Source organism: Haematobia irritans, chromosome 5, assembly GCF_050003625.1.
Source record: "Haematobia irritans isolate KBUSLIRL chromosome 5, ASM5000362v1, whole genome shotgun sequence".
Lineage (NCBI taxonomy): Eukaryota > Metazoa > Arthropoda > Insecta > Diptera > Muscidae > Haematobia > Haematobia irritans.
The window spans coordinates 69,883,861-69,909,823 of NC_134401.1; the positions used below are offsets into that span (position 1 = coordinate 69,883,861).

The 25,963-nt window shown below is 36.9% G+C and overlaps 1 protein-coding gene across 1 annotated transcript in view; it reads right to left on the reverse strand.

Annotated features, from left to right (window-relative positions):
* LOC142239792 (uncharacterized) overlaps nucleotides 1-25,963 on the reverse strand; it is a 348,222-nt gene that overhangs the window by 161,816 nt on the left and 160,443 nt on the right. Inside the window, exon 4 of the mRNA XM_075311557.1 lies at nucleotides 25,100-25,214. Within this exon, the coding sequence (XP_075167672.1) occupies nucleotides 25,100-25,214 (115 nt within the window). The remainder of the gene's footprint in view (nucleotides 1-25,099; nucleotides 25,215-25,963) is intronic.

Here is a 25,963-nt window from a genome sequence, read left to right on the forward strand (position 1 = left end):
GGATATAATGAAAGCCATAACATACACGGCCCTGAGATTTTGCTAGACTGCATGCCGTCTTGGTCCATCCACTTCATCCAAACGGCCAACCTTCCAATCAGCTGTTGGGAGATCCGGAGGGCATCGTTTCAGCCTATTTAAAATAGATTCGGGGTTAGAAGGGTTTGCAGGTATCCACGCATGTGCTCTAGGTCTAGCCGGTATGTCTTTCTTCTCGACTAACTCTAGAGCAGCTCCTTCCCAAACTTCACCAATTAGTATCAGAGCAGCTTTAAAACATTCTATAGACCTCTGGTCCTCAAATGCGACTAGCTTAAATTGTCCTTGATACCAACCAGCCTCTTGGTGTCGAGGATCTGTGCCGGGAAACTTTTCCAGCACCTGTGAGTAGACGACAGACAGAGCATTCTCAATTTCCCCCCATTTTTGCTTTGGAACCATACCGTCCAATGCTGCTTTATTAATGATAGCCATCACAAGGCTGTCTTTAGCAACTGAGGCAAACGATCGTTGATCCCTTTTGGAGGATGGCAGCTCATCCGGTGATCGTTCCCTTTTTCCAACTTCAAGAATTCCTTCAGACCATTTTAAGGAATCGCTTTGTTTAGCTGACAACGTGATTGGGTCGACTGATCCCAATTTCTTTAGGATAAACAAAGCATTTCTGCGTTACTTAAATCTCTTTCGTGAGGGATTGCCTCCTTTTGATGTCGTTACCTTAGAAAAAGTTCGACTTGTCAGAGTGTCGCCACCTGTCGACCCGTCTACAGGTCGACTAATTGGGCCTTGGTCATTGGTCATTGCCCAAATTTATAACTCCAGTTGATACCCGTCCACTGGGCCCTGAAGTTAGCAACCCAGTGGATGATTTTGAATTTCGCTGCATGGTGGCTTAATATCCCACCACACTTGAAATTCTTAGTAGGTACCTATTACGATGAGTTTATCCGCTATTAAAAAACTTCCGTTCCGTTCGACGGTTGAATTGTTTAAATGATCTCGTGGATGTTGAAAGCGTTTTATCTGTTAAGGCGGCCACCGAAGATTTACACGCGTTGGAAGCGGCTCGAGTGGAGCTAAATACTTTATGGGACCAAGTTAGGCGGGCTTATGTAAATTGTCGAGATAGGGTTCCAGTTGAGGGAGAGACTCCTATAGATAAGGATAAGCGTCGCGGTCATTTTAAAAACGGTATGGACGTCTATAAGACAGGTTTAAGTACGATTAACACACATATCTTGGCGAGGCAGGAACGGGAGAATCATGAAATATTAGCTGGGGAATCATTAATGACACAAAATATAGCAGTAGACCTAAATTCGGCCCCAAATTTACGATTACCACCATGCGACACCGACATTTTTAAGGGCGGGTTCAGCGAATGGCTTACATTCAGAGAGATTTATTCTCTGCAATTTACATAAATAACCAAGATTGAGTAAAGTCGAGAAATTATTCCATTTAACCCAAAAAACATCGGGAGAAGCCCGAGAAATAATCACTAATGTACCCCTAACTAATGAGGGTTTCGATATCGCTTGGAGATATTTGGAAAGTAGGTACGAGAATAAACGTATACAAGTTAATGAGCAGCTTAGTATTTTATTTAATTTGCCTACAGTATCAGTTGAAAACGTCAACGATACAAAAATTACAACGCACAATTAATACTTGTACACAAACGTTAGCGTCTTTGTTAGTAGATACGGGAGAATGGGACCCGATATTAGTATACCTTGTTTCAAAAAAAATTACCTCGTACATTTTTGGAAGAATTTGAGAACAATTTAGAGGATTGTTCGACTCTTTCAAGTTGACAGAAATTAGACGATTTTTTGTCACACAAGTTTAAAACTTTGGAATCGGTGGGGAATATGAAAATTCGAAATATAATCAAGCAAGATCGGATAATGATAGAAGGGGGAATCGCGTTAATAGTTTTCACACAAATGTCACTCAAAACCATAATCCTTCGGGTTCAAGACTCAATAATAATTCACAAGCCAACCATAATTCGGAAAATATTAATAATCCTAGTCGCAAACAAAATGAAAGCGTTTGTCCAATTCATCATGAAAGCGTTTGTCCAACAAATCATTTGTTACGAAACTGTCCCAAATTTCTGGAAAAGTCACCCAATGACCGAATACAAATAACGAAACAAAATCATCTATGCTACAATTGTTTATTGGCCGATCATGGAGTTCGGGAATGCAAAAGTCGTTATAGTTGTAGGGAATGTAATCAGCGACACCACAGTCTGTTACATAAGGGCAACGTTGGCTCTACCCCTACAAACACAACATACACACGAGACGCAGCAAGTTCTGTTGCTCTCAACACTCTAGTTCATCAAGTACGAGACGGAGCACAACCTAGCACAAGTGCTGCCGCTCTCAACACATTTGTTAATCAGGTTCAAGGTGGAGCACAATCTAGTGCAAGTGCTGCCACTTGTTCCAATTTAGTTCAATCATCGAATTCCACTTCTACTAATGAAATGCCTAGTATAACGACTCTTGCGTTGCAAGAAGATAGACCCACTCCACGACCCGAAACTACACTTTTGTTTACCGCAATCGTTCAAATCGAATCAAAGGGACAGAGATATGACACCAGGGCAATCATTGATCCTGGGTCACAATCAACATTTATTTCTGAAAGAATCAAAAACAAATTACAACTTCCTACAGTCAGGAATTTAGTTCACGTCACAGGTTTGAGTGACACAGTTGCTGAAACATCTACAAAGGCTTGTGTTTTTAATCTTTGTTCACGCATAGACTAAACGCGAAGTTTTATCGACAATTGCTAAATTTTTAGACCCTTGCGGCTGGCTTGCTCCGATCATTATAGTTGCCAAATTAGTGATGCAGCAAGTCTGGTGAGATAAAATAGGGTGGGATGACACATTAAGACCCGTAACTACTATGAATTGGAGAAATTTTGTGAAAAATAGCCCGATTATTAATACTATATCTGTACCACGATGGATTCGATTTTCACCCTCAAGCGCGGTCGAAATACACGGTTTCTGTGACGCGTCGGAAAAGGCGTACGCAGCAACGCTTTATATTCGAGTAGAAATCGGAAACCAAGTAGACACTTTTCTTTTAGCAGCCAAAACTCGTGTGGCTCCGATAAAGAAAATTTCTCTACCGAGATTAGAGTTATGCGGAGCGGTTAAGTTATCAAAGTTAGCTAACGCAATTATTCCAAATCTACAAATAACGCAATTTACGACACATTTCTGGACTGACTCCACCAAAGTTTTAGCCTGGCTTCGTAAACCGCCGTGTTCTTGGAACACTTTTGTTGGAAATCGGGTTTCAGAAGTTTTAGAAAGCGTCGGTAATGAAAACTGGAATCATGTGGACTCTGAATCGAACCCATCCGACATCGCGAGTCGTGGTTGTTCACCATATGAGTTAAAAAGACATCATTTGTGGTGGACGGGGCCGCAATGGTTGAAATTGCCCAGAAATCGGTGGCCCAAACTCAAATCAACGCAGATACGAATCTTGAAGCTAAACAAGTTAAAGTTTTCGCGACAACTGTTTTTGAAGACCCTTTTACTCGTTTTTCGTCTTTATCACGTGCTTATCGAGTACTATCATATCTAATGCGGTTTTGGCGGAATACAGGTTCAAATCGGCCTCGAATTGCGTCGGATATATCCTCCTCTGAACTCAATGATATAAAAACTCGTCTAATCGTCGTTACTCAAAAACATTATTTTGCTGAAGAAGATTTAGCTTTGACTCAAAAGAAGCGACTCTCGCCAAGCAGTAGTATTTTATCGTTTAATCCATTTATCGACTCAAAAGGTGTTCTTAGATCAAACGGTCGTTTAGTTCAATCGCCGGCTCTTACATATAGCGATCGCCATCCTATCTTAATTCCATACGACTCTCGGTTTGCCCTTTTATTTGTAGAATTTGTTCATAAGGTCACAATGCACGGCGGCAATCAACTAATTGTTCGTGTCACTCGATCGAAATTTTGGATTTTTTTGGAAAAGGTTATTCACAATTGTCGGGTATGTTCTATTCATCGACACCGGACCCAAACTCAAATTATGGCATCCCTGCCGCCAGAACGCACTATGTTATCTAAACCCTTTCAAAACACGGGGGTAGATTTTGCCGGACCCTTTGGGATAAAAGGTTTGACTGCCCGAGCTTGTCTTATTACGAAGGATTTGTTTGTTTTTCGACTCGCGCAATCCATTTAGAAGCTACTAGTGATTTGTCGACCCAATCCTTCTTCATAGGAAAAAATATTCTCGGATAATGGGAAAAACTTTATAGGTGCCGCGGAACTTATTAAAAAAGATAGGATTGCATTCATGAAATCAATTCAAGACACTACTGTTCAAAGACACGCGCATCAAAATTTAGAATGGAAGTTTATTCCTCCAGGGGCTCCCCATATGGGAGGTCTGTGGGAGGCGGGAGTTAAATCGTTCAAGACCCACCTTCGGAAAACAATGCCAAAAATGAATTTTACGTTTGAAGAATTATCAATTATTTTAGCTCGCACAACCGGGGCTAAAATTCACGACCGATTAGTTCAACCAGTGATGACCCTTCAGAGTTAGAGCCTTTGACCCCACAATATTTTCTGATAGGTTCTCCATTATTGATCCCAACAGAACCCGATATATCGGAGGGGAATGTGACATTAATAAATCGGTTGACACGATTAAAAGTTATTTCTCAGAATTTTTGTCAAAGTTGGAAATCGGAATATTTGAATGAATTACATCGTAGATACAAATGGAAATACCCCGAACAAAAGAAGAAGGCGCTGACAAAAATATTCGAGTAGTAGACAGTAGAACCGCTAGCGGTATGCTACGCCGACCCATAACGAAAATAGTAAAATTGTTTTCGGACTGACTAGCATATTAGAAATTCATCAAAAAACACGGTACTCACAAAACTTTTGTTACAGAAAGGGCCGGAGTATTACTAGTTCGCGACCCTTCACCAAATGGACCCCCTCGCCCCAATCGTCGACACCGACCTGCACACTAGCAGTACGCATGTGGTCTATGCCAGGACGACCATCCAATGAGATCGTGCGCTTTCTTCCGCCGACAGACCCCATACCAGCGCTACGAAATGGTAGAGAGGCGCAGCTACTGCCGTAACTGTCTTGTCCTCACTGTGTGTCGGTAAAGCATCGACCGTCACCCGGCTTCGCATCCCAACAAGAGAAAGATATGGTCATACCTTTGCTATTATTAGACTGCGCGCACGACGCTATGGAAGTCGTCTGGTGTACAAACTTAGAGCTTTGGTGACCCGTGATCTACCCTGACGCCCATACTCCGACCCCATCCTTGAGGACCCCGCCGCAAACATGGAGACTCATGAGCTGGCCGACATCGATCCCAGGGGCAATGAGTCAATTGACGTTGAAGTGGGTGCTAGTGCTTATGCCTACTTGCGGCGAGATGGCGTCGTACAGACGGGTCTTGGGAGAGTTTTTGCCCAACTCACCGATTGGGGCTACGTTTTCGTGGGGCCAGTTAGTAGTCCAACTGAGGTCAGCAACCAATAATGTAAGGTAAACTACACTCTTTCGCGGGGGGCAGAATGTTCAAAGTTTCTTTGAACCCGTTTTGAAACACTGTGCGTAGCGGCACAAATAATTTTTAATCGTCATGTTCTTTTGTTTTTCTATTTGTTTACCTGGAAAGTTGCCCTTTGATCGATGCTTGTAGTTTTGTCGCTAAGCTTTGCATCGGCTAATAAGCATCACTCAAGAGGGCAACGAACCACTCTTGAACCGACAATCAACTCGCGTGCGCGCTGCCGATCTCCCCCCGTGATAAGTGATAGTGTTGTAAACAATAATCATTAAATAAATAAAATAAAGTGAACATATAACAAAACTTTTATTATACGTTCACTTTAAAAACAAAAGTTATTTTACAGGTAAACATAAAGACAATTAGTGAACAGTGACACAAATAACCCATCGTCCCATTACCCATCAAGTACAAGTGAGAGACACAAACAAAACCCTCATCAACAAAAGGACAAAATCACAACATAAAATCCATTTTGCTTAATATATTGCACTAAAGTTTAAATGTAAATTGCACTTAGTTTTTTTACTTACAACTATATTGCATTATTCCCTATTGAATCTTAAATTGTAGCAATAAGGTATCCTTTGGATTAAGAAGATATATGTATAATACTTTTAATACCCAAGCAGTTACCCATGCTATATATACTTGTTATTATATTAATATATTTTAGTCTAAGTAGTTTCAATATTGTACTTTCGGTATTTATGTATGTATGTGTTAACAACATGGAATGTTACATTTGTTCAAGTAGTCTTTGAGTTTTTATTTGTCATAGCATGCTAAGTTATTTTCGATTAGACTTTGGATCAACTTTAATTGACATATGAATAAAAATGAGTTTAGTTTGAAAATATTTGAAGAACGAAGTAGGCGTATTGTGTTTTATTCGGACAACGGCCATACTACAATTTTCAGAAGTGGGATACAAATTTATTTCCCAGTGCTTTTTGTGTTTTTGCAATAATGGAGAATATTTGTGCTAAAGATTATACCGTGCCTCAATTGCGGTTTTGGTTGCAACGACTTGGAAAATCATCATCGGATACAAAAAATACGTTGGTATTAAGACTCAATGAGATTGATCCCCTAGAACGAGGAGAATGTCCTGAAATGTTGGTTAATGTGGAAGATGACATGGATGATGCTCACGATGATGAGAAGGCAAGCGGCAAAATTGTGGAAAATTGTGAGAATGCTGAAATCGGAGCAACATCTAACTTTCCAAGAAAAAGCGATGATGAAATAGTTGCATCAGAAGAAAAAGGTATGCCAGAAAATAATATAACTCAAAATTTTGAAGCTTTGTATGAGAAAAACAAATTGGTGCAGTACAATTTGATAAAAAAGGAGCTGGATATTGTAAAACGTGAAAAAGAATTGCTTCGCCGAGAGAACGAGCTCCTGAAGAGTGCAGTGGTGGGAAAAAATGCCTGTCATGGCTTTGAAAGTATGCCGAAAACAAAATATTGTTTAGATCAAAAAATGGATGACAGCAACCGTGGCAAAATAGATTCGTCTTTTGTCGTTATTAAGGATATTGTTCCTGATTATAATGGAAAAGTGTACCCAGAAATATGGATAAATCAATTCCTTAGCATAGTCAAAGTTTACGATGTGAATGATGTCACTGCTAAAGCGCTTTTATTAAGTAAATTCAAAGGAAAAGTGCAGGCTTGGTTGCACTCCAAACCCAATTTCGCTGCCCAAAATGTAAGTGAATTGTTAGAAGAAATGGAAGCAGTTTTTTCTATGAAGGAGTCAAAACTCGTAATGAGACGAAAGTTTGAGACACGTATGTGGAAATATAATGAATCTTTCGTAAATTATTATAATGACAAAATTGAGCTGGCTTCTCATTTAGACATTGCCGAAGATGAGCTCATAGATAACATAATATATGGCATTACTGATAAACAACTTAAGATGCAAGCTAGTCTGATCACAACTTTTGCAAGCCCTTTCTAAAGTTGAACAATCACGAATGAAATCTTTCTGTGACAATGGGTCCTTTGAAAAGCAAAATGTGAACAATTTTCAGTGTTTCAATTGTCGCTCATTTGGTCACATGGCGGTGGAATGCAAGAAACCTAAAAAAACTTTTGGTGCATGTTACACTTGTGGAAGCTTTGAACAGAATAGCAACTTGCCCGAAATCCCAGTCAGATGTGCAGAAGCAGATGGAAGACAATGAGTATGTTAAGTATATAGACTTATCTTTAAATTCTAATTTTACTTCAAAATTTTCGTTAGAGTGTCTAATTGATTCTGGGAGTCCGGTCAGCTTTGTAAGGAAGTCATGCATGGTAGGCAGGATCGATTTTGATGTTCTTTCGCATTCTGAATTTTAATTTTATGGAATAAATAGATCTCAATTGAGAGTTTTCGGAAAATTCAATTGTTTTATGAAATTGAATAAAAAATGTGTTTCTGTAGAATTGTTAGTAGTTGCTGATGAGTCTATGAGGTATGAGTGTGTATTGGGAAGGGATTTTTTAGGGAAGTGTAATTTGCGGCTTGCTCATGTAGAGAAATTGCAGGATCGTGAGGATCAGTTTGAGCAAGCAATTATGTCAATAGATTTGGATGAAAGTGATATGTCCGAACTCAAAATATGTAAGTCAACAAAATATGTAAGTCAACAGGCAAAAACTAGTGAATTTGTATGATAAAGTCTACTTGCGCCCAGAACGCCCATCAGAACCAAAGACGTGTGGAGAGATCAAGTTAACTTTAAATGATACAAAACCGTTTTGTTGTAGGCCAAGGAGGATGTCTTATTCTGAGAAGAACGAACTAAGAAAGCTTTTGGATGAGTATTTAACGAAAGGATATATAAGACCTAGTGACTCCGAGTATGTTTCTCCAATTGTGCTAGTTAAAAAAACCGGTGAATTAAGGATGTGTGTAGATTATCGTACATTGAACAAAGTTACGGCAAAGGATAACTATCCCATACCCTTAATTGACGACTTGTTAGACAGACTTACTGGGAAGAAATTTTTCACTAAATTGGACTTAAAAAACGGATTTTTCCATGTATTTGTTAATCAGGATTCGGTGAAATACACGTCTTTTGTGACACCTTTGGGTCAATTCGAGTTTTTGAGGATGCCGTTTGGCTTAAAAAATGCCCCTTCAGTGTTTCAACGATTTGTAAATAAGGTTTTTGCGGATATAGTAAGAGATGATAAATTGATTATATATATGGACGATATAATGATAGCGACGACTACCATGGAAGAACACTTCTTGGTTTTAAAAGATGTATTTGAAAGATTGGTAGAAAATAAGTTAAAGTAAGAACCGATAAATGTGATTTTTTGCAGACTTCTGTAAAATATTTAGGATACAATATCGATGGGAGTGGTATTAGGGCTGACGATTCCGGGTTATCTTCTGTACGAGACTTTCCAATTCCAGAGAATACGCATTCCGTACAAAGATTTCTAGGACTATGTTCATATTTTAGACGTTTTGTTAAAAAATTTTTCTGTAATTGCTAAGGTCATTGCATGATTTGACTAGGAAAGACAAGAAGTTTGTTTTTGGAGAAATGGAGTTAGAAGCATTCGAGGAGCTAAAAAGAAAGTTAGTGGAATCTCCTGTGTTGGCCTTGTACGATCCAAGAGATGAAACGGAACTCCATTGTGATGCGAGTTCGATAGGTTTTGGGGCTGTTTTATTACAACGTAAACAGGATGGAAAGCTTCACCCAGTATTTTACTTCTCTAAAAGAACAACGAATACAGAATCAAAATATCATAGTTTCGAGCTTGAAACACTTGCCATAATATACGCTCTACAACGTTTCAGGGTTTATTTGCAGGGAAAACGATTTAAGATTATTACTGATTGCGATTCCCTAACTTTGACCCTGAATAAAAAGGAATTGAATCCAAGAATTGTTCGTTGGGCTTTGGAGCTACAGAACTATGACTATATTTTAGAACATAGGTCAGGAAAGAGAATGGAACATGTGGATGCATTGAGCAGAAGCACCAGCATAATAGTTATTGAGTCCAATACCTTTGAGGAAAATTTGATAATTTGCCAGAATCGCGATGAAAAAATAAAGGAAATGACACAGAAATTGCAAGAAGATGAAGACCCATATTTTGAGATGCGAAACGGGGTGTTATATAGAAAACATGCAGGTGATAGATTATTATTTTATGTACCGGAAGCTATGGAAGGCCATGTTTTATTTAAATATCATGATCAGATGGGTCACATTGGGATAGATAAAATGGTGGATTTAATAATGAAGAGTTATTGGTTTCCCAATCTTAGGTCGAAAGTTTCAGCGCATATTCAAAACTGCTTAAGGTGCATTTCATATTCATGCAAGCAGGGCAAAATGGAGGGGTTTCTTCATAATATTCCGAAGCCCAATGCTCCTTTTAAAGTTATCCATGTCGATCACATTCGTCCTATTGATAATGGTAGGTTTATGAAACACCTTTTAGTGATTGTGGATGCTTGCACGAAGTTTGTTAGACTTTACCCTGCTAAAGCAACTGGATCTAAAGAGGCCATTGCGGCACTAGGAGACTATTTCAGATCGTATAGCCGTCCGAAATGTTTGATTAGTGATAGAGGATCCTGTTTCACATCGAAAGAGTTCAAGAGTTTTTTGGAGTCGAATGAAGTTTCACAAATATCAGTGGCTACGGGTTCTCCCCAAGCCAACGGCCAAGTCGAAAGATTGAATAGGTCCATAGGCCCAATGTTGGCGAAATTAGTAGATGCCGAGAATGGCACATACTGGGACAATGTAGTAGAACAAGTAGAATACGTTCTTAATAATACAATACATCGTTCTGTAGGTGAGTATCCAAGTGTAATGTTATTTGGATTAAGACAGAGAGGAAAGGAAGATGATAGGTTGGCTAAATTAATTGAATATTTTAACTCCGGTGCAATTTTTGACAATAATGCGGATCCCAAAGTTGACCACAAGAGGATAAGAGATAATGCTAGAGAACGTGAGCAGAAACTTCAGCGTTACAATGAGGGTTACGTTAACAAAAATAGAAAAGAACCAAGAGTATACAATACTGGTGACTACGTAATGGTGAAAATTTTTGACAACACAACAGGAGTTTCGAAAAAGTTAATACCGAAATTTAGGGGTCCTTATCGAGTCTCTAAGGTTTTAAGAAATGATCGTTATTTGCTCGAGGATGTGGATGGGTTTCAGCAGTCTCGGACACCCTATAAAGTTGTGTGGGCAGTTTCAAACATACGTCCTTGGTTTGATGGTAGGAAAAGTAGTTGATGAGAGACCAGGAGTTCTCCCGGTCAGAATGGCCGAGTTGTAGCAATAAGGTATCCTTTGGATTAAGAAGATATATGTATAATACTTTTAATACCCAAGCAGTTACCCATGCTATATATACTTGTTATTATATTTTTATATTTTAGTCTAAGTAGTTTCAATATTGTACTTTCTGTATTTATGTATGTATGTGTTAACAACATGGAATGTTACATTTGTTCAAGTAGTCTTTGAGTTTTTATTTGGCATAGCATGCTAAGTTATTTTCGATTAGACTTTGGATCAACTTTAATTGTCATATGAATAAAAATGAGTTTAGTGTGAAAATATTTGAAGAACGCAGGCGTATTGTGTTTTATTCGGACAACGGCCATACTACAAAATTTAAATTGAAACAACCCTTATTTACACTATTTCCAAAATTTGAATTTAAATTGAATTTTATTTTGTAAATATTGCTAAACTAAAATATAAAACTTAAAAATCTAATTTAAGACTTACATCTAGTAATAAATAATGAATTAAAATTAAAATTACATACTAAAATAATTGTAAATAAATATTCCTGAATTTCTTCAAGTGTTGTAATTTCGAAAGGCAAATTAGTTTCATTTCCAGCATTTCATTAGTTCATCCCCGAACACTCTCCATCGCTCAAAATTATTCAATTTCAATCACATGTTTAATTGGGAACGGAAATTTTTTCAATCACGTTTGTAATTGAAAATTATTTCCGAATTGATTAACAAATTAATTGAATCAATTAACATTTTAATTGGAAACGTAACAAACATCAATCATTTTTTAATTGGATTTTATTCGGATTTGATTAAATAATTAGTTGAATCAATTAACATATTAATTTAATCCGTTTCCAAATTCAATTGACTGTTAAATTGAAAAAAATCGGTGATAATCACAGTTCCCCAGTATGTTCCTATGGCCAGGCACCCATACTAGGTTAATATTGTACTGCTCAGCTATGTTGAGATTGGAGGCAGTCGATGGCGGTTTTCGAGTTAAGAAACACAGAGTCCAAGGATTTTATTGCGGGGTGACTGTGAGAGTATATATTCGTTGCTATATCTAAATCTGAATCGATTTCGATGAAATTTTTGAAATGAAGATGATCGGCTAGTAAATGAAAACCTATTTGTCGAAATTGGCGATACATAATTTTATCCAATTTTTTCCAAGTTCAGTAGCGTTTGGCCTTGTTCCAAAAATCGTCCCGTACAAAATTTCATTAACATCAGTTAATAATTGCGACCAGAATCCTGCATACACCAAAGACATGGACACACAGACGGACGAAAATCTCGGATTCAATCATTTTTTCAATTGAAATGTCTTCAATCGCAAAAACGATTCAATTTGATTGAATTAAAAATTTAATTGATTTTCTTTTCGCGAAATCAATTGACTTTTTAAGATTCAATTAAAAACATGATTAGTTTTTGATATTAAATTCAATCAATATTGTAATTGAATTAATTTTAATTTTAATTAATTTCGCGAACAAAATCAATCAACTATTTGATTGATTCAATAAAATCATTTATTCAAATTGGTAGTAAATTTCAATAAAAAAATGATATAGTGCTCACCCAAAATCTCAGTTAATTTTTTAAATTAAAAAAATGTGATTCTTGTAAAAAATATTCAATATTTTATTGTTATTGTGTTTATTGTTTTTTTGTGTTTCGTTATTTGTGTGTGTGTGTTTTTAACAATAACATACACATACAATTAAGATCAATGAAAACGTTTAAAAAAAATAACTATATAAACCAGTATCTTCCTTATCATTATAATCATTATGTCTCTTCTATTATGCAGATACACCTAAATTCCAATAAATCAGCAGTCTGTAGGCTACATTAGTTTTATGAAAGTAAACATATTACTTATAACTTATTGTTTTAAATTATTTTTGTTAAACATTACCTGCATAGAATATCAAGGATGCAGGTTTATATTTTTCTTTTGGCGTTGTAGACTTTTGGTATAAAAACCTATTTTAAGGAGCTCAGTGAGTCTAATTTTTAGTAGGAATTCCTTTTGAAATTTTCACACAGTTCCAATGTGTCTATTAAAATTTAAAATCAAAGACAAAAAAGAATGACAAAGCAATATGCCAGCACAAAATTTTGGAAGTTGTTCCAAAGGCACAACTTTAAAAGCACTTCCAAAAATGTTCTTTATTTTAACTATACACTAGCTTTTTTAATATTTTTTTCAGGTAAGCGTAAGAATGCATTAAAAACCATAAAGAATTATACAAGTTATTTATTTTGCAAAATATAATAAAAAATTTTATATCACATCCAAAACACTGAATTCGAATCACACCTTAAGAAGTGAGGCAAATTCAGTGCAACCCATGTTATGATTGGATGATTGGAAAACTTTGCAAATTCTGGAAATAAAAAATATAAATGGAAAATACATATTTTTTTTATTATATACATTTATTGCGATTTTCTGATATTTTCCATATAAATGACTGCTTTACCACTATAAAGAGTTTATAATACAACTTATTATGTTGTTTATCAGCTATGGTTCTCTCTACTTGTCTTTCAGCTTGAAAACTCAGGTAAAACAAAAATCGAACATCTTTTGCCAACTCTACTTTACAACTTGAAGGTAACACATCCATTCCGTCATTGCTATAATATTAGTACTATACCCACCTTTTGATTGCAAAAATATTTTATTATTTTTGATGGATATTTTGACGGCAATTTGACGAAATAAAAATGCTCACTAAAAGAAAGGAATTTTATATTTTAATAGAAAAATAAAATAGAAAAAACGGCACAAAAACAAGCACAAGTAAAATTCCAAATGTTCTGTTATATATTTGTTCAGACCTTTATCGTATGACCATTTGTTGTTACACACTTTATTTATTTCAAAGCTTTTTTACGACTTGTTAGTATTTTCAAAATATTTATTGACACATTTTGAAAGCAGACAGAATGTGGCCAATCGTTTTAGGTATATTTTCCAATTTAAGCGAAACACAAGAACCAAATCCGTTACGAATTACATACATCATACGTGGTTGAGTAAATTAATTGTTTAAATGCGTACGGAAAATCACGTTGTAAATGGATTTTTTCCGAATTGATTAACAAATTAGTAGGTATATTTTTGAAAGATAAAAGTTATTATACCCCAACAACTATTTGTTTTAGGAGCCAATATTCAACATCCCTCAAACATGTTCTCTAGTACATATTAACATATTCTAAAATACAGCATATAAAACTTTACGTAAAATGATGTAAAAAAATTATGGATCTGTTTTGTGCTATGGGAGTTTGCCTTAAAAATGGATATCTTATCATTACATAAATTTAAAAATTCCTCAATGTATTATAAATATAATCACTTCGTATCTATCTACACTATTAACCATCGCACAGTGGTTCCAAATCGCTTTTTCGGAAATAATTCTGAAACTTTTGAACGAATAAAAATATCTACATTTCTTTGTATGTAAGCTGACGTGTTTTCCTCTAAGTTTTCAAATTTTTGGGTCCCTAGTGGGTCCACGGGCTAACCTGTAGGCGTTGAAAATAGGTCACATCGGGGGTATGGAATTTTGTTTTAGCTGTCAACTCAGCAATTTTCGGTGATTTTTTGCTTTGCTGGATAGAATTTGTAAAGATCTACAAAAAAGTTCGCGTGCGTGTGCGATTATCTTTTACCGTTCGAACCCAGAAGTTCCGTTTTAGAGTGGAATCGTAATTTCACAGATGGTAGAATTAACATTCTAACTATACACACTGAATTTAGTTGAAATCGGTTAAGATTTAGATGTAGCTCCCATATATATCTTACGCCCGATATGCACTTATATGGCCCCCGAAGGCGGGATTTTACTCTGATTTGCTTAAAATTTTGGACAAGGAATATATTTGATAGTATTATCAAGTGATCGAAATCGGTTCAGATTTAGGCATATAAACGTACATTTGCAGAAATGTATTGTTACGAATTTGATATTTCTAGATTTAAGTTTATTTAAATTAGTTTCCGTTAATTTAAATTTCGAATTGTAACGATAAAATTACGTCATAACTTGTTAGAGTCATTTCTTTATTTTCTAGTACTTTTCTAGACATCTTTTGTGTTCTTAGTTTTCCAATCGTTCATTGTAAAAGTAACACCTTTTGTTTTACTGTTATAATTATCGGTAATATGACCAGAATGCATTAGCCAAGATAAGAATAAGCCTAAAAGTATGTGTGCCATATCACCTGTAAAATAACGCCCCATCGAAAGTTCTAGATAGCCGAGACAATGAACATAAGTCGATAAATATGTGCAATGTCGCCGTGCGATATCTACAAGGTAGTAGCTTAATCTCGAAGGTTATAGGCCAATTAGCGAGAACATTCGAAATCGTCATATCTCGGTATATAAACCCCTAGCGGAGAGAGCAGTCAAGTCAGTCGTAAGCTAAAGTTTATACAGTACACATCGTAGAGCAAATAAGTGAAACCAATCAGTTAAACAAATAAATTGTAGATTGTCGTTATTTGAAAAGAACTGTGTTTTAATTATCGGGTAATTAAATACGCCTCAATATAAAAAACGTAACAATTGGTGTCGGAAGTGAAATAACGGAAAAAATCTACAATGAAGTTTAATCAGCTTCGAGTGGAAGACTTGAAGAAGGAATTGAGCAAAATGGAGCAGCCTACTACAGGAAACAAGGCTCAATTACAAAAGCGACTACTGGAAGAGTTCGAGCGGCGCAGTATTGATATCGAAACACATGAGTTCGATTATAAGGAAGATCTTGAAGAATCAGTAGTAGCCAGCGCCTCGGAAACTCCATCTGTAGCTTCTAATGTTGTTGATTACATCGATTGGTCAATATTTTGAGCAAACTGATGGAAGAAAATTCTCCAAAAATGCAAGAGAATTTTAGAAAATTGGAAGAAAAATTCGACGAAAATTCAAAAAAGATGGACGAAAATTCTAGAATTCTAAATGAGAATATTCAACAAATTGCTGAAGGCATGGAAAAACGTGTGGATGATATCGAAAGCCAAATTGGAGAGCTGGATAAGAAGATTATTTCTGTGGATGAGAAAATTATGGTTCATGATGAGAAGTTTCTACACATTGAAAGAAAAATGTCAGAGCTGGAAATTAAAGGTGGACCAGTGCGCGTTATCGAGGGCTCGAAAACCAAACCTACTGTTTTCGATGGCTCAACTTCGTTTGATGTCTTCAAATTCCAATCCGAAATGGTTGCTTGTAGAAATTTGTGGAACGACAACGACAAAGCAATCTTCTATTGGCATTAAAGGGCAATGACGCTGATGTGATACAAAGCATTCCCGTTGCCTCTAGAAATAATTATAATGAAGTAATAGCGGCACTTCAACGTAAGTACGGCGGAGAACATAAGCAAGACATCTTCAGAATGGAATTAAGAGGAAGAGTCCAGAAGTCAAATGAGACTCTACAAGACTTTGCAACAGAGGTTGAGCGGTTGGTGCTTTTGACATATCCAGGAGAAAGTCATCCACTTGTTGACCGCATCAAGATCGAGACCTTTGGGAATGGAATTAGAGACCCTGATATAAAATGCGCAACATATGCGTGACAGAAGGCTACATTCGCAGAAACAGTAACATTTGCACTTGCACAAGAAACTGCGAGATTGTTGGCACGACCTCAAATTCACAAGGTACGCAGAGTGGAGACCGAGCAAGATGAATCAAATTCCGTGATTGACTCAGTGAAAGAAGCAATTAAGCAGGCAATGCAAGAAATGAAGCAGGAGACAACTAATTCCAGAATAAAGTGCTATAACTGTGATAATCCTGGACATGTTGCTCGTGAATGTAAAGCACGTCGTAAGCGATCAAGATCGAAATCGCCTTCACCACCAAACAATAGCCATATGTGGGTGAAACCACAGTCCAGTGATTCACATTTAAACTAAATCGAGCTAGTTCAGCGGGGCAAGAGCTGGCTCCCACATGCGATGGCCCCACAATCTCTACAGCAATAGTTCCACAGAAAAATAACAATTTGACTATTGCGGGTGGTATTAATGGATACAAGCGAACTTTGACGTTGGATACTGGTGCATCGAAATCTATTATTAGATCCGATTTAGTAAGAGGAAAAGTTACACCACTAATTGGAGTCAGACTACGCACGGCTACAGGTGAACTCGCAACTGTATATGGAAAGGTTCCTGTAAAGTTAACCATTGCAAACAAATCCGTTAATTATGAATTCATTGTGGCCGATATAGTGGGCGAAGTTATAATTGCAGCGGATTTTATGATTGCTTTTGGTCTCAACTTGGATATGAAGCGCCGTGTAATGACCTGGTGCGATATCGAAATACCGGTAAACGTGGGCTACAGTGAGAATACACCTGTCAGATGTTTGACAATGAGCCAGCCAGAGTCAATACCACCAAATGCCGAAACAATTATATGGGTTTCTATGAATGGAGATTGTGAAGTCGGCAAATTGTGGGTTGTTGAACCAGCAGAAAATAAAAACAACAACATCTTGATAGCAAATGCCCTGGTAACAACAAATGAAGAAGGACTTATACCAGTTCGAGTTTTGAATTTATCTGACCATCAAGAGCAAATTGGAAAATTTTCGGACATTGGCAAATGTACTCCTGCCGAAGCAATAGTGAACTTGGAAAGCAAATCGCCAAAGAAGCATAATGAAGTGATGAAACATCTGGAAGGCTATGTCGAAACTTGGACACGTCATCTATCACCGTCCGAGAAAAATAAAGCCAAGAAATTGTTATGGAAAAATGCCTCCGCCTTTGCCATTGAGGAGAAAAATCAAGGGAGAACATCTGTGGTGAAGCATGAAATAAATACCACAGAAGAAAGACCCATAAAACAGGCACCACGAAGTGTCCCTCTAGCAAAACGAGACGAGGTTCAAAAGCTCGTTAACGAAATGGCGGAAAGTGGTGTGATCGAACCATCATCAAGTCCTTGGTGCTCACCTGTTGTGCTGGTCAAAAAGAAAGATGGAAGTACCCGATTTTGCGAGGACTACAGAAAATTGAATGATGTTACCAAAAAGGACAGTTATCCGCTCCCACGCATTGATGACACGTTGGACACACTAGCCGGAACAACATGGTTTTCCACGCTTGATTTGCAGAGTGGATATTGGCAAGTAGAGAAAGACAAAGAAAAGACAGCTTTTGGCGTTAATGGCGGTCTTTGGCAATTCAATGTAATGCCATTCGGGCTCTGCAATGCTCCGGCTACGTTCGAGCGATTGATGGAGCGGGTGCTAAAGGGGTTGCATTGGAAGTCCTGCTTGATATACCTAGACGATATCATAGTTATGGGCAAGACATTTGACGAGCACCTTAAGAACTTGAAGGATGTTATCCAGCAACTGTCAGCCGCTGGTCTACGACTTAACGCTAAGAAGTGCTCGCTTTTCCAGCGAGAAGTTTAGTACCTGGGTCATCATGTTACAGCAGAGGGCAAATCCACGGATGAAGACAAAATTCAAGCAGTAAAAGATTGGCCACGTCCACGGAATCTCCACGAGTTGCGCAGCTTCCTTGGTTTATGCACATACTATAGGCGTTTCGTACCAAACTTCGCCAGCATCGCCGCAAGCCTCCATAAATTAACGCAAAAAGGTACGAAGTTCCAGTGGAACAAGGAACAGGAGGAGTCATTCCATCATCTAAAAGAACTTTTATGTTCAACTCCTGTTCTGGCGTATCCTATTCCTGGCGAAAAATTTGTTTTGGATACAGATGCTAGTGCGTACGGAATTGGTGGTGTACTATCTCAACAGATTGACGGTAAAGAAAAGGTCATCGGATATTTTAGCCGAACGTTATCCAAGCCCGAGAAGAACTATTGCGTAACAAGAAGAGAGCTGCTTGCTGTCATAGAAAGCGTAAAGCATTACCACAAATACTTGTATGGACAGAATTTCTTGCTAAGAACTGACCATTCAGCTCTACGATGGTTGCTTCAATTCAAGAATCCGGAAGCTCAGCTGGCACGTTGGATAGAAAGACTCCAAAGCTATGATTTCAGTATCGAGCATAGAAAAGGTCGCAAACACGGCAACGCGGACGCCTTGTCACGTGGACCTTGTAATGTCGAGTGCAAACACTGCTCGAAAGCTGAACATAAGGAAGAAATCGTGGATATCAGGCTGTTGCACGTCGAATCTGGAGTGGACTGGCCAACAGAACAGCGTAAAGATCTCATTTTGAGCAAAATTATTTCGGCGAAGGAAGAAGATAAGAAACCCAGTAAGAAAGACATCGCAGCCGAAAGCCCACTTATGAAATCATACTGGGCTCAATGGGACAGTCTATGTCTGGTCAACGGAACCCTACAACGTAAGTGGGAAAGTGAAGATGGCAAGAATAGCCGCAACTTGATAATCGTGCCAGATTCCAAAGTAAAGGATGTTTTGACGGAATTCCACAATGGACCTAGTGGAGGTCACTTAGGAATAACCAAAACAGCCGAGAAAGTGAAGCAACGATTCTACTGGGTTGGATGCCAGAAATCAATTGCTGAATGGGTGGCAAATTGTGAGAAGTGCATAAAGGCAAAAGGGCCAAGACGAAAAAGTAGAGATCTTATGCAAGAGTATAGGCCAGGAGCTCCTTTTGAAAGAATAGCAATGGACGTTGCAGGGCCTTTCCCAGTAAGTGATTCTGGAAATCGATATGTCCTTGTGGTCATGGACTACTTCAGCAAGTGGCCAGAAGTTTATGCCATTCCTAACCAAGAGGCGAAGACGATTGTAGATGTAGTCGACAAGAACTGGATATGTCGCTACGGTGTGCCGACCGAGATACACTCAGACCAAGGAAGAAATTTTGAATCGGCCATATTCAAGGAGATGTGTGACTCCCTTGGTATCAAGAAAACAAGGACTACGCCATTGCATCCACAGTCTGATGGCATGGTAGAAAGGTTTAATCGCACCCTGGAAGAACATCTTCGAAAGGTGGTAGATAACGGCCAACGAGACTGGGACGATCATATACCAAAGTTTTTGCTGTCGTATAGATCAGCCATACATGATTCCACGTCACGAACACCGACCAGGGTCCTATTCGGAACGGAATTGAAGTTGCCCGGAGATATGATATTCGGAGCTACACCCAATGAGCTCGCCATGGAAGAAACCAGTAACGACATACCAAACACATTTGGTAAAGTTCACGAATTAGTGCGAAACAAAATAAAAATGGTCAGCAACAGGATGAAGGCGAGATATGATCGTGCAGCAAACACTGAGGGCTTTAAAGAAGGACAACTGGTTCTGCTATTCAACCCGCAACGAAAGAAAGGATTATGTCCTAAGCTACAAACGCAGTGGGAAGGCCCATATAAAGTCATCAAGAAGATCAATGATGTTGTATACCGCATTCAAAAGGACGACAGCCCAAAGATGAAAGTTGTTCACCTGGAACGTTTGGCTCCTTACGGAATGGGTTCTGTGCCTATTCGGGACGAACAGGCTTAAGCGGGAGGCAGTGTTACGAATTTGATATTTCTAGATTTAAGTTTATTTAAATTAGTTTCCGTTAATTTAAATTTCGAATTGTAACGATAAAATTACGTCATAACATGTTAGTCATTTCTTTATTTTCTAGTACTTTTCTAGTACTTTTCTAGACATCTTTTGTGTTCTTAGTTTTCCAATCGTTCATTGTAAAAGTAACACCTTTATCGGTAATATGACCAGAATGCACTAGCCAAGATAAGAATAAGCCTAAAAGTATGTGTGCCATATCACAATATAAAAAACGTAACAGTATTATTAAAAATATGAATTGAAACCTTTATAGCTTTTGAACTAATTATGATATCATGGTTTTAAGAAATATGGCTGAATATATATTTCCAAAATTGGTATCAAAAATCCCCCAAATTTAAAAACACGTTATTTTTTGTAATTTACATATTTCTCAGCTAGTTATCGGTAGGATGTTGAAACCTTTTACAGTTAGTAACCATTGCACCACGGTGGCTCCTTACAGTTAGTTAGTGGACACATTGGTCTTTTTGGAAGAAATCGACTTAGCAATGGGTGCTTTACCAAATGAGATTTTTTGAAAACAAATTTTTTTCTTTTTGAAAATTTGCTGAGGAGAAAAACTCGTATACTACTTGAACAAAATGGCCGAAAAAAGCTTAAAACGTATCCTTACTTGGTTTTCTATAAGCAACAAGCGAAAAAAGATTGAGAGAAATCTATAAAAAATGTTACGACAGAAAGAATGCATGTTCCTTTTCGTAGAATTTTGTAGGGTATGCAATTAGGAAGAGAAATACGAATCCACTCTAAAACGGAACTCCTAGCTTGAAAACAGGGATTCGTAGCGGAGTAAACCCTATGAATGTGGCCAAATTTGGTTGAAATCGGTTAAAATTTAGATATAGCTCCCATATATATCTTTCGCCCTATTTACACCCATTTGACCACAGAGGCCAAAGTTGTACTCCGATTTACATAAAGTTTAGTACAGGTAGAAAAACTAATATTCCTATTATGCATGCTGCATTTTGTTGTCATCGGTTCAGATTTATATGTAGCTCCCATATACATATATCTTTCACGGAGACCAAAGATTCACTCCGAATATTTTAAAATTGTACACAGAGAGTACAATTAATGCTAAGTGCAAATATTACTCAAATTTTTCCATACTTCCAATACATATCTATCGACCGATAAATAATTGCAAATTGTTCTGAAAAACCTACATAATCTAGACCCCAAATCGGAGGGCCGGTTTATAAGGGACTATATCAAAAACTGTACCGGTACACAATATATTCGGCAAACCTATCTATGGTCCTAAAAACCTCCAGATTTCCAATTTCAGGCAAATCGTAAAAACTCCGGTTTCTATAAACCAAAGAAGTAAAATTGGGAGGTCGGTCTATGTGGGGGCTATACCAAAACATGGATACTCACCATTTTCAGCACACCTCTTTATGGTCTTAAAATACCTCTAGATTTCCAATTCCAGGCGAATTGGATAAAAACTTATATTTCTGTAAGCCTAAGGTTCCAAATCGGGACGTCAGTTTATATTGGGACTATATCAAAACCTGGACCGATATAACCCGTCTTCGAACTTGACCCCATAACCCCCCTTGATGGTGAGGTCAAAAAAGCTTGAAAAATAGGCTAGTACTCATCACATCGTAAGTCCAGCCTGGCCGAAATAGGTTATATGGGGGCTATATGTAATTATAAACCGATATGGACTAGGTTTTGCATGGTTATTAGATGCCACATAGTTACACTACATATTAAATTTTATTCGGATCATTTCATTCCAAGATTCTTCGCAAGCCAAATCTACGGGTCGGTTTATATGGGGGCTATACGTACAAGTGGTCCGATATGATATAATAACTACTTGTACATTTGATATAATAACTACTTGTACCAAGCAGTGTTGTCAGTATTGGGGATATTTTTTCGTGAATGGGGACGAAATTTCTGAGTTGGGGACTCGGGGATTTGTTGGAGATTTTATGGGGATTTTTCGAAATGATTTTCCAACATAATATTTCTATAGAAAATTTTACAAAATTTTATTTCTATACTAAATTTTGTCAAAATTTTTTTTCTATATATAAAATTTTGTCAAAATATATTTCTATATAGAAATGTTGTCAAAATTGCATTTCTATATAGAAATAAATCTACCACAACATCAAATATTCTACCAACTTTGACAACCGTATCTACCACCCAAGTTTACTTCTTGATTATTTGTAAGTAAATTTTCGTTCATAAATGTTACCGAACTCCATATCTCCAGCATTTGGAAGACGATCACCGGTCTCTTGTTGTTGTGGTTCGAAATCTTGTTTTTAAAAAAACAAAAAGTAAGCAAATTTAAAAGACTAATTTTGAAGATTTTTTACGAAGTACTAAAGACAAGTTGGCCTTCGTAAAAACAAAATTTCTTTCGTGTTAGGATACCCAATTTTAAGTCGAAACACTTAACTATAAGGACAAAACGAATTCATTGCAAAATTTACTTGTCTTTTGAACAAGGAAAAAAAAAACTTTAGATCAGAAAAATGCGTCTTCTGTGCTAAGCAAAATTCGCATTTGCATTTTAAGGACATGAAATCTTTGACAATATTTTTTTCAATGAGTACTATAATTTTCTCTCAGGTCATGTTGGTAGCACTTATATTTTCTGTTTATTTTCATAATTTTTTATGATTATAAAAATATACCATAAATAAATAATTTTTTCAATTACTTATAACTTTCTCATTTTTCGGTCGCTTTGCTTCTAGTTGGTGTTATTACTTACGTTAGAGTATCATCTATACGACCGTGAAGAGAAACCCGACGTTTTTTCAATGTTTTATACATTTCTGGCGGAAAGATCCATTGTAAAATACGATTGTTTTTTACATTTGGCTTTTTCGCATCAATATTTTTTGAACCAATCCAATTATACACGATTATTCGTCATCTTAATACCTTTCATTTAAGTACCAACAATATATAATCGGACATTTCTAACTCGAGATATAATTTGTTTAGTGAAAAAAGATCGAAAAACCAAAAAAATAACGGGATATCTCAAAAACTGTTCCATAAAAAATTTTTAAACATTTTTTTCGAATTCAGCAGATAAAAATACTTAAGAAACTCTCATCAAGTGTACATTTTCAGTGTAAACTAGTGTAAGCGCACACGCACGCAAACTTTTTTGTAGAACTTTACAAGTTCTATCCAGCAAAGAAAACATCATCGAAATCGGTTCATAATTGATTTGACAGATAAAACAAAATCTCATACCCCGAGCTTAGGATAGGTCAAAGTGGAAGCCCGATTAAGTTTCAGGCTCACTTAGACTATTCAGTCCATTGTGATACCACATTAACTAAAAGTACATATTACATATGGGCACTTCTATTTTTACCGCTGAACCTCTCGATTATTTTCTCTGTTGAACCAACCAGATTGTTCCAAAAACATTAGCAGACTGCTTAAATTAACATTTGCCAGATCCGCCAGTAATCTAAAGATATATGCCCAAAAAATTTGTTTATGACCTTTATTCCCCGGGGTCTGTGTGCACCACGCCTCACTGTTGGGAATTCGAGTTTCAAATTTTTTGTCGAAATGTGGTTTCGCCAGTGTGTAATCCAAACCTGGAGCGGAGTTAGTGGATGCTAGCACCTTCCGTAGTTCCGTAGCTTAGGATGTATTCTCAATACTGCTGCAGTAATCATTCCAAGATTTATGCTTAGCCTTTCTCAGTTCTCGCTTGTATCCCCTCAGATTCTTATTGTAAGCGTCCCAATCCTCTGGAGCTCTGGTGGACTTTCGTTATTGAGCGTAACATCGTATTGAGCGTGAATCGGGCAGCACCCAATGATAAGAGAGAAGTTCACCACTGTGGTATCACAATAGACTGAATAGTCTAAGTGATCCTGAAATATCGGGCTGCCACTATATCTAACCTAAACTAATATCAATTAAAAAACTCAAATTTAGAACGTTAGGTTAAAGTGGCAGCCCGATTTATTTCCGTCTCACATATAGTATTCAGTGCATTGTGATAAATTTTGCAATGATTTTCATCGGGATGTCGGTGAAAAATCTTGGGCCTCCATGGATCCATCATTTCAAAAAGAAGGACTTGTTTGAAATCAAACAATGTCAACATGTTCCCAATGGACCTTATTAATTACCATTATTCGTTTTAAATAACCTAAACTCAATAAAATGTGAGTTTCAATCGCACAATAAAAATTATCATACTTTTGTTTAATGAAAAAGATTTGAAATCGGAAATAATTAGTTATTGCACAAAATCCGATACTATCGAATGTTTTTATTGAAACTATCGAATGGTGCGGCTATCGATAGTTTTGCAGCTCTACGATATACCTTTAATTTCCATCTAATGCTACATCGTTCCATTACCTCTCTCTATTCTCTTCGGTTCTACTCTTTCATCATTTGAAGAGGTATTATAATTGTTTTCTTTTTGTAGACTTATCGAAGCATTTCTCTTATGAACAAGAAGTGCCTCATAATGGGGCACGGAAGGTGACCTCGTTCAGAATAGATTTCATTTCATTTACTATAAACGTTTTGATAGTCATAAAACCTTAGAGAATTAAATAATAAGAAATAATAAAACTTACCGAACTCCTGGTTTCAGTGAAGTTGCTTAAATCGGGCGTAGGTACCCCACGTCCTCGTTTTCCTCTACCCTTGTGTGTTCTGGAGTCCAATTCATCAGACGGAGAGTCGCAAAATCTAGCGGAACGGAAAATTGAACGTATGTAGCTTATGTTATAAATATAAATGCATGTGATCGAATCAACATATGTAAACATTTGGAAACATCTATAATATTTATGTTTTATACGCAGCATTATGACTGGTTTAAATAGAAGAAATGCTTAATTACTTTCCCGATGCATCGACATGGTTAAGAATAAACTTGTATCATTTAACGAGTTTGTTAGGATGACATGTAGTTAACTAGATACGAAAATACGGAATGTTGGCTTTCATTGGCAGCAGTTCATTGTGCACTGCTTCAGGGGTATTTTGAATGATTTAGATGGTGTCGCTAGTATTAAAGGCATATTATTTTTATATAATACCAACCTTCAAATGATTCGTGTCAAAATTTGACGTCTGTAAGTCAATTAGTTTGTGAGATAGGGCGTCTTTTGTGAAGCAACTTTTGTTATTGTGAAAAAATGGAAAAAAGGAATTTTGTGTTTTGATAAAATACTGTTTCCTCACACAAAAAATTATTACCAAAATTTTTTCAATTAAACACTTAATTGAATTTGGAATCGGATTCAATTAATATGTTAATTGATTCAATTAATTATTTAATCAAATCAAAAAATGATTGATATTTGTTACGTTTCCAATTAAAATATTAATTGATTCTATCAATTTGTTAATCAATTCGGAAATAATTTTCAATTACAAACGTGATTGAAAAATTTTCCGTTTCCAATTACACATGCGATTGATCCAATCACCTT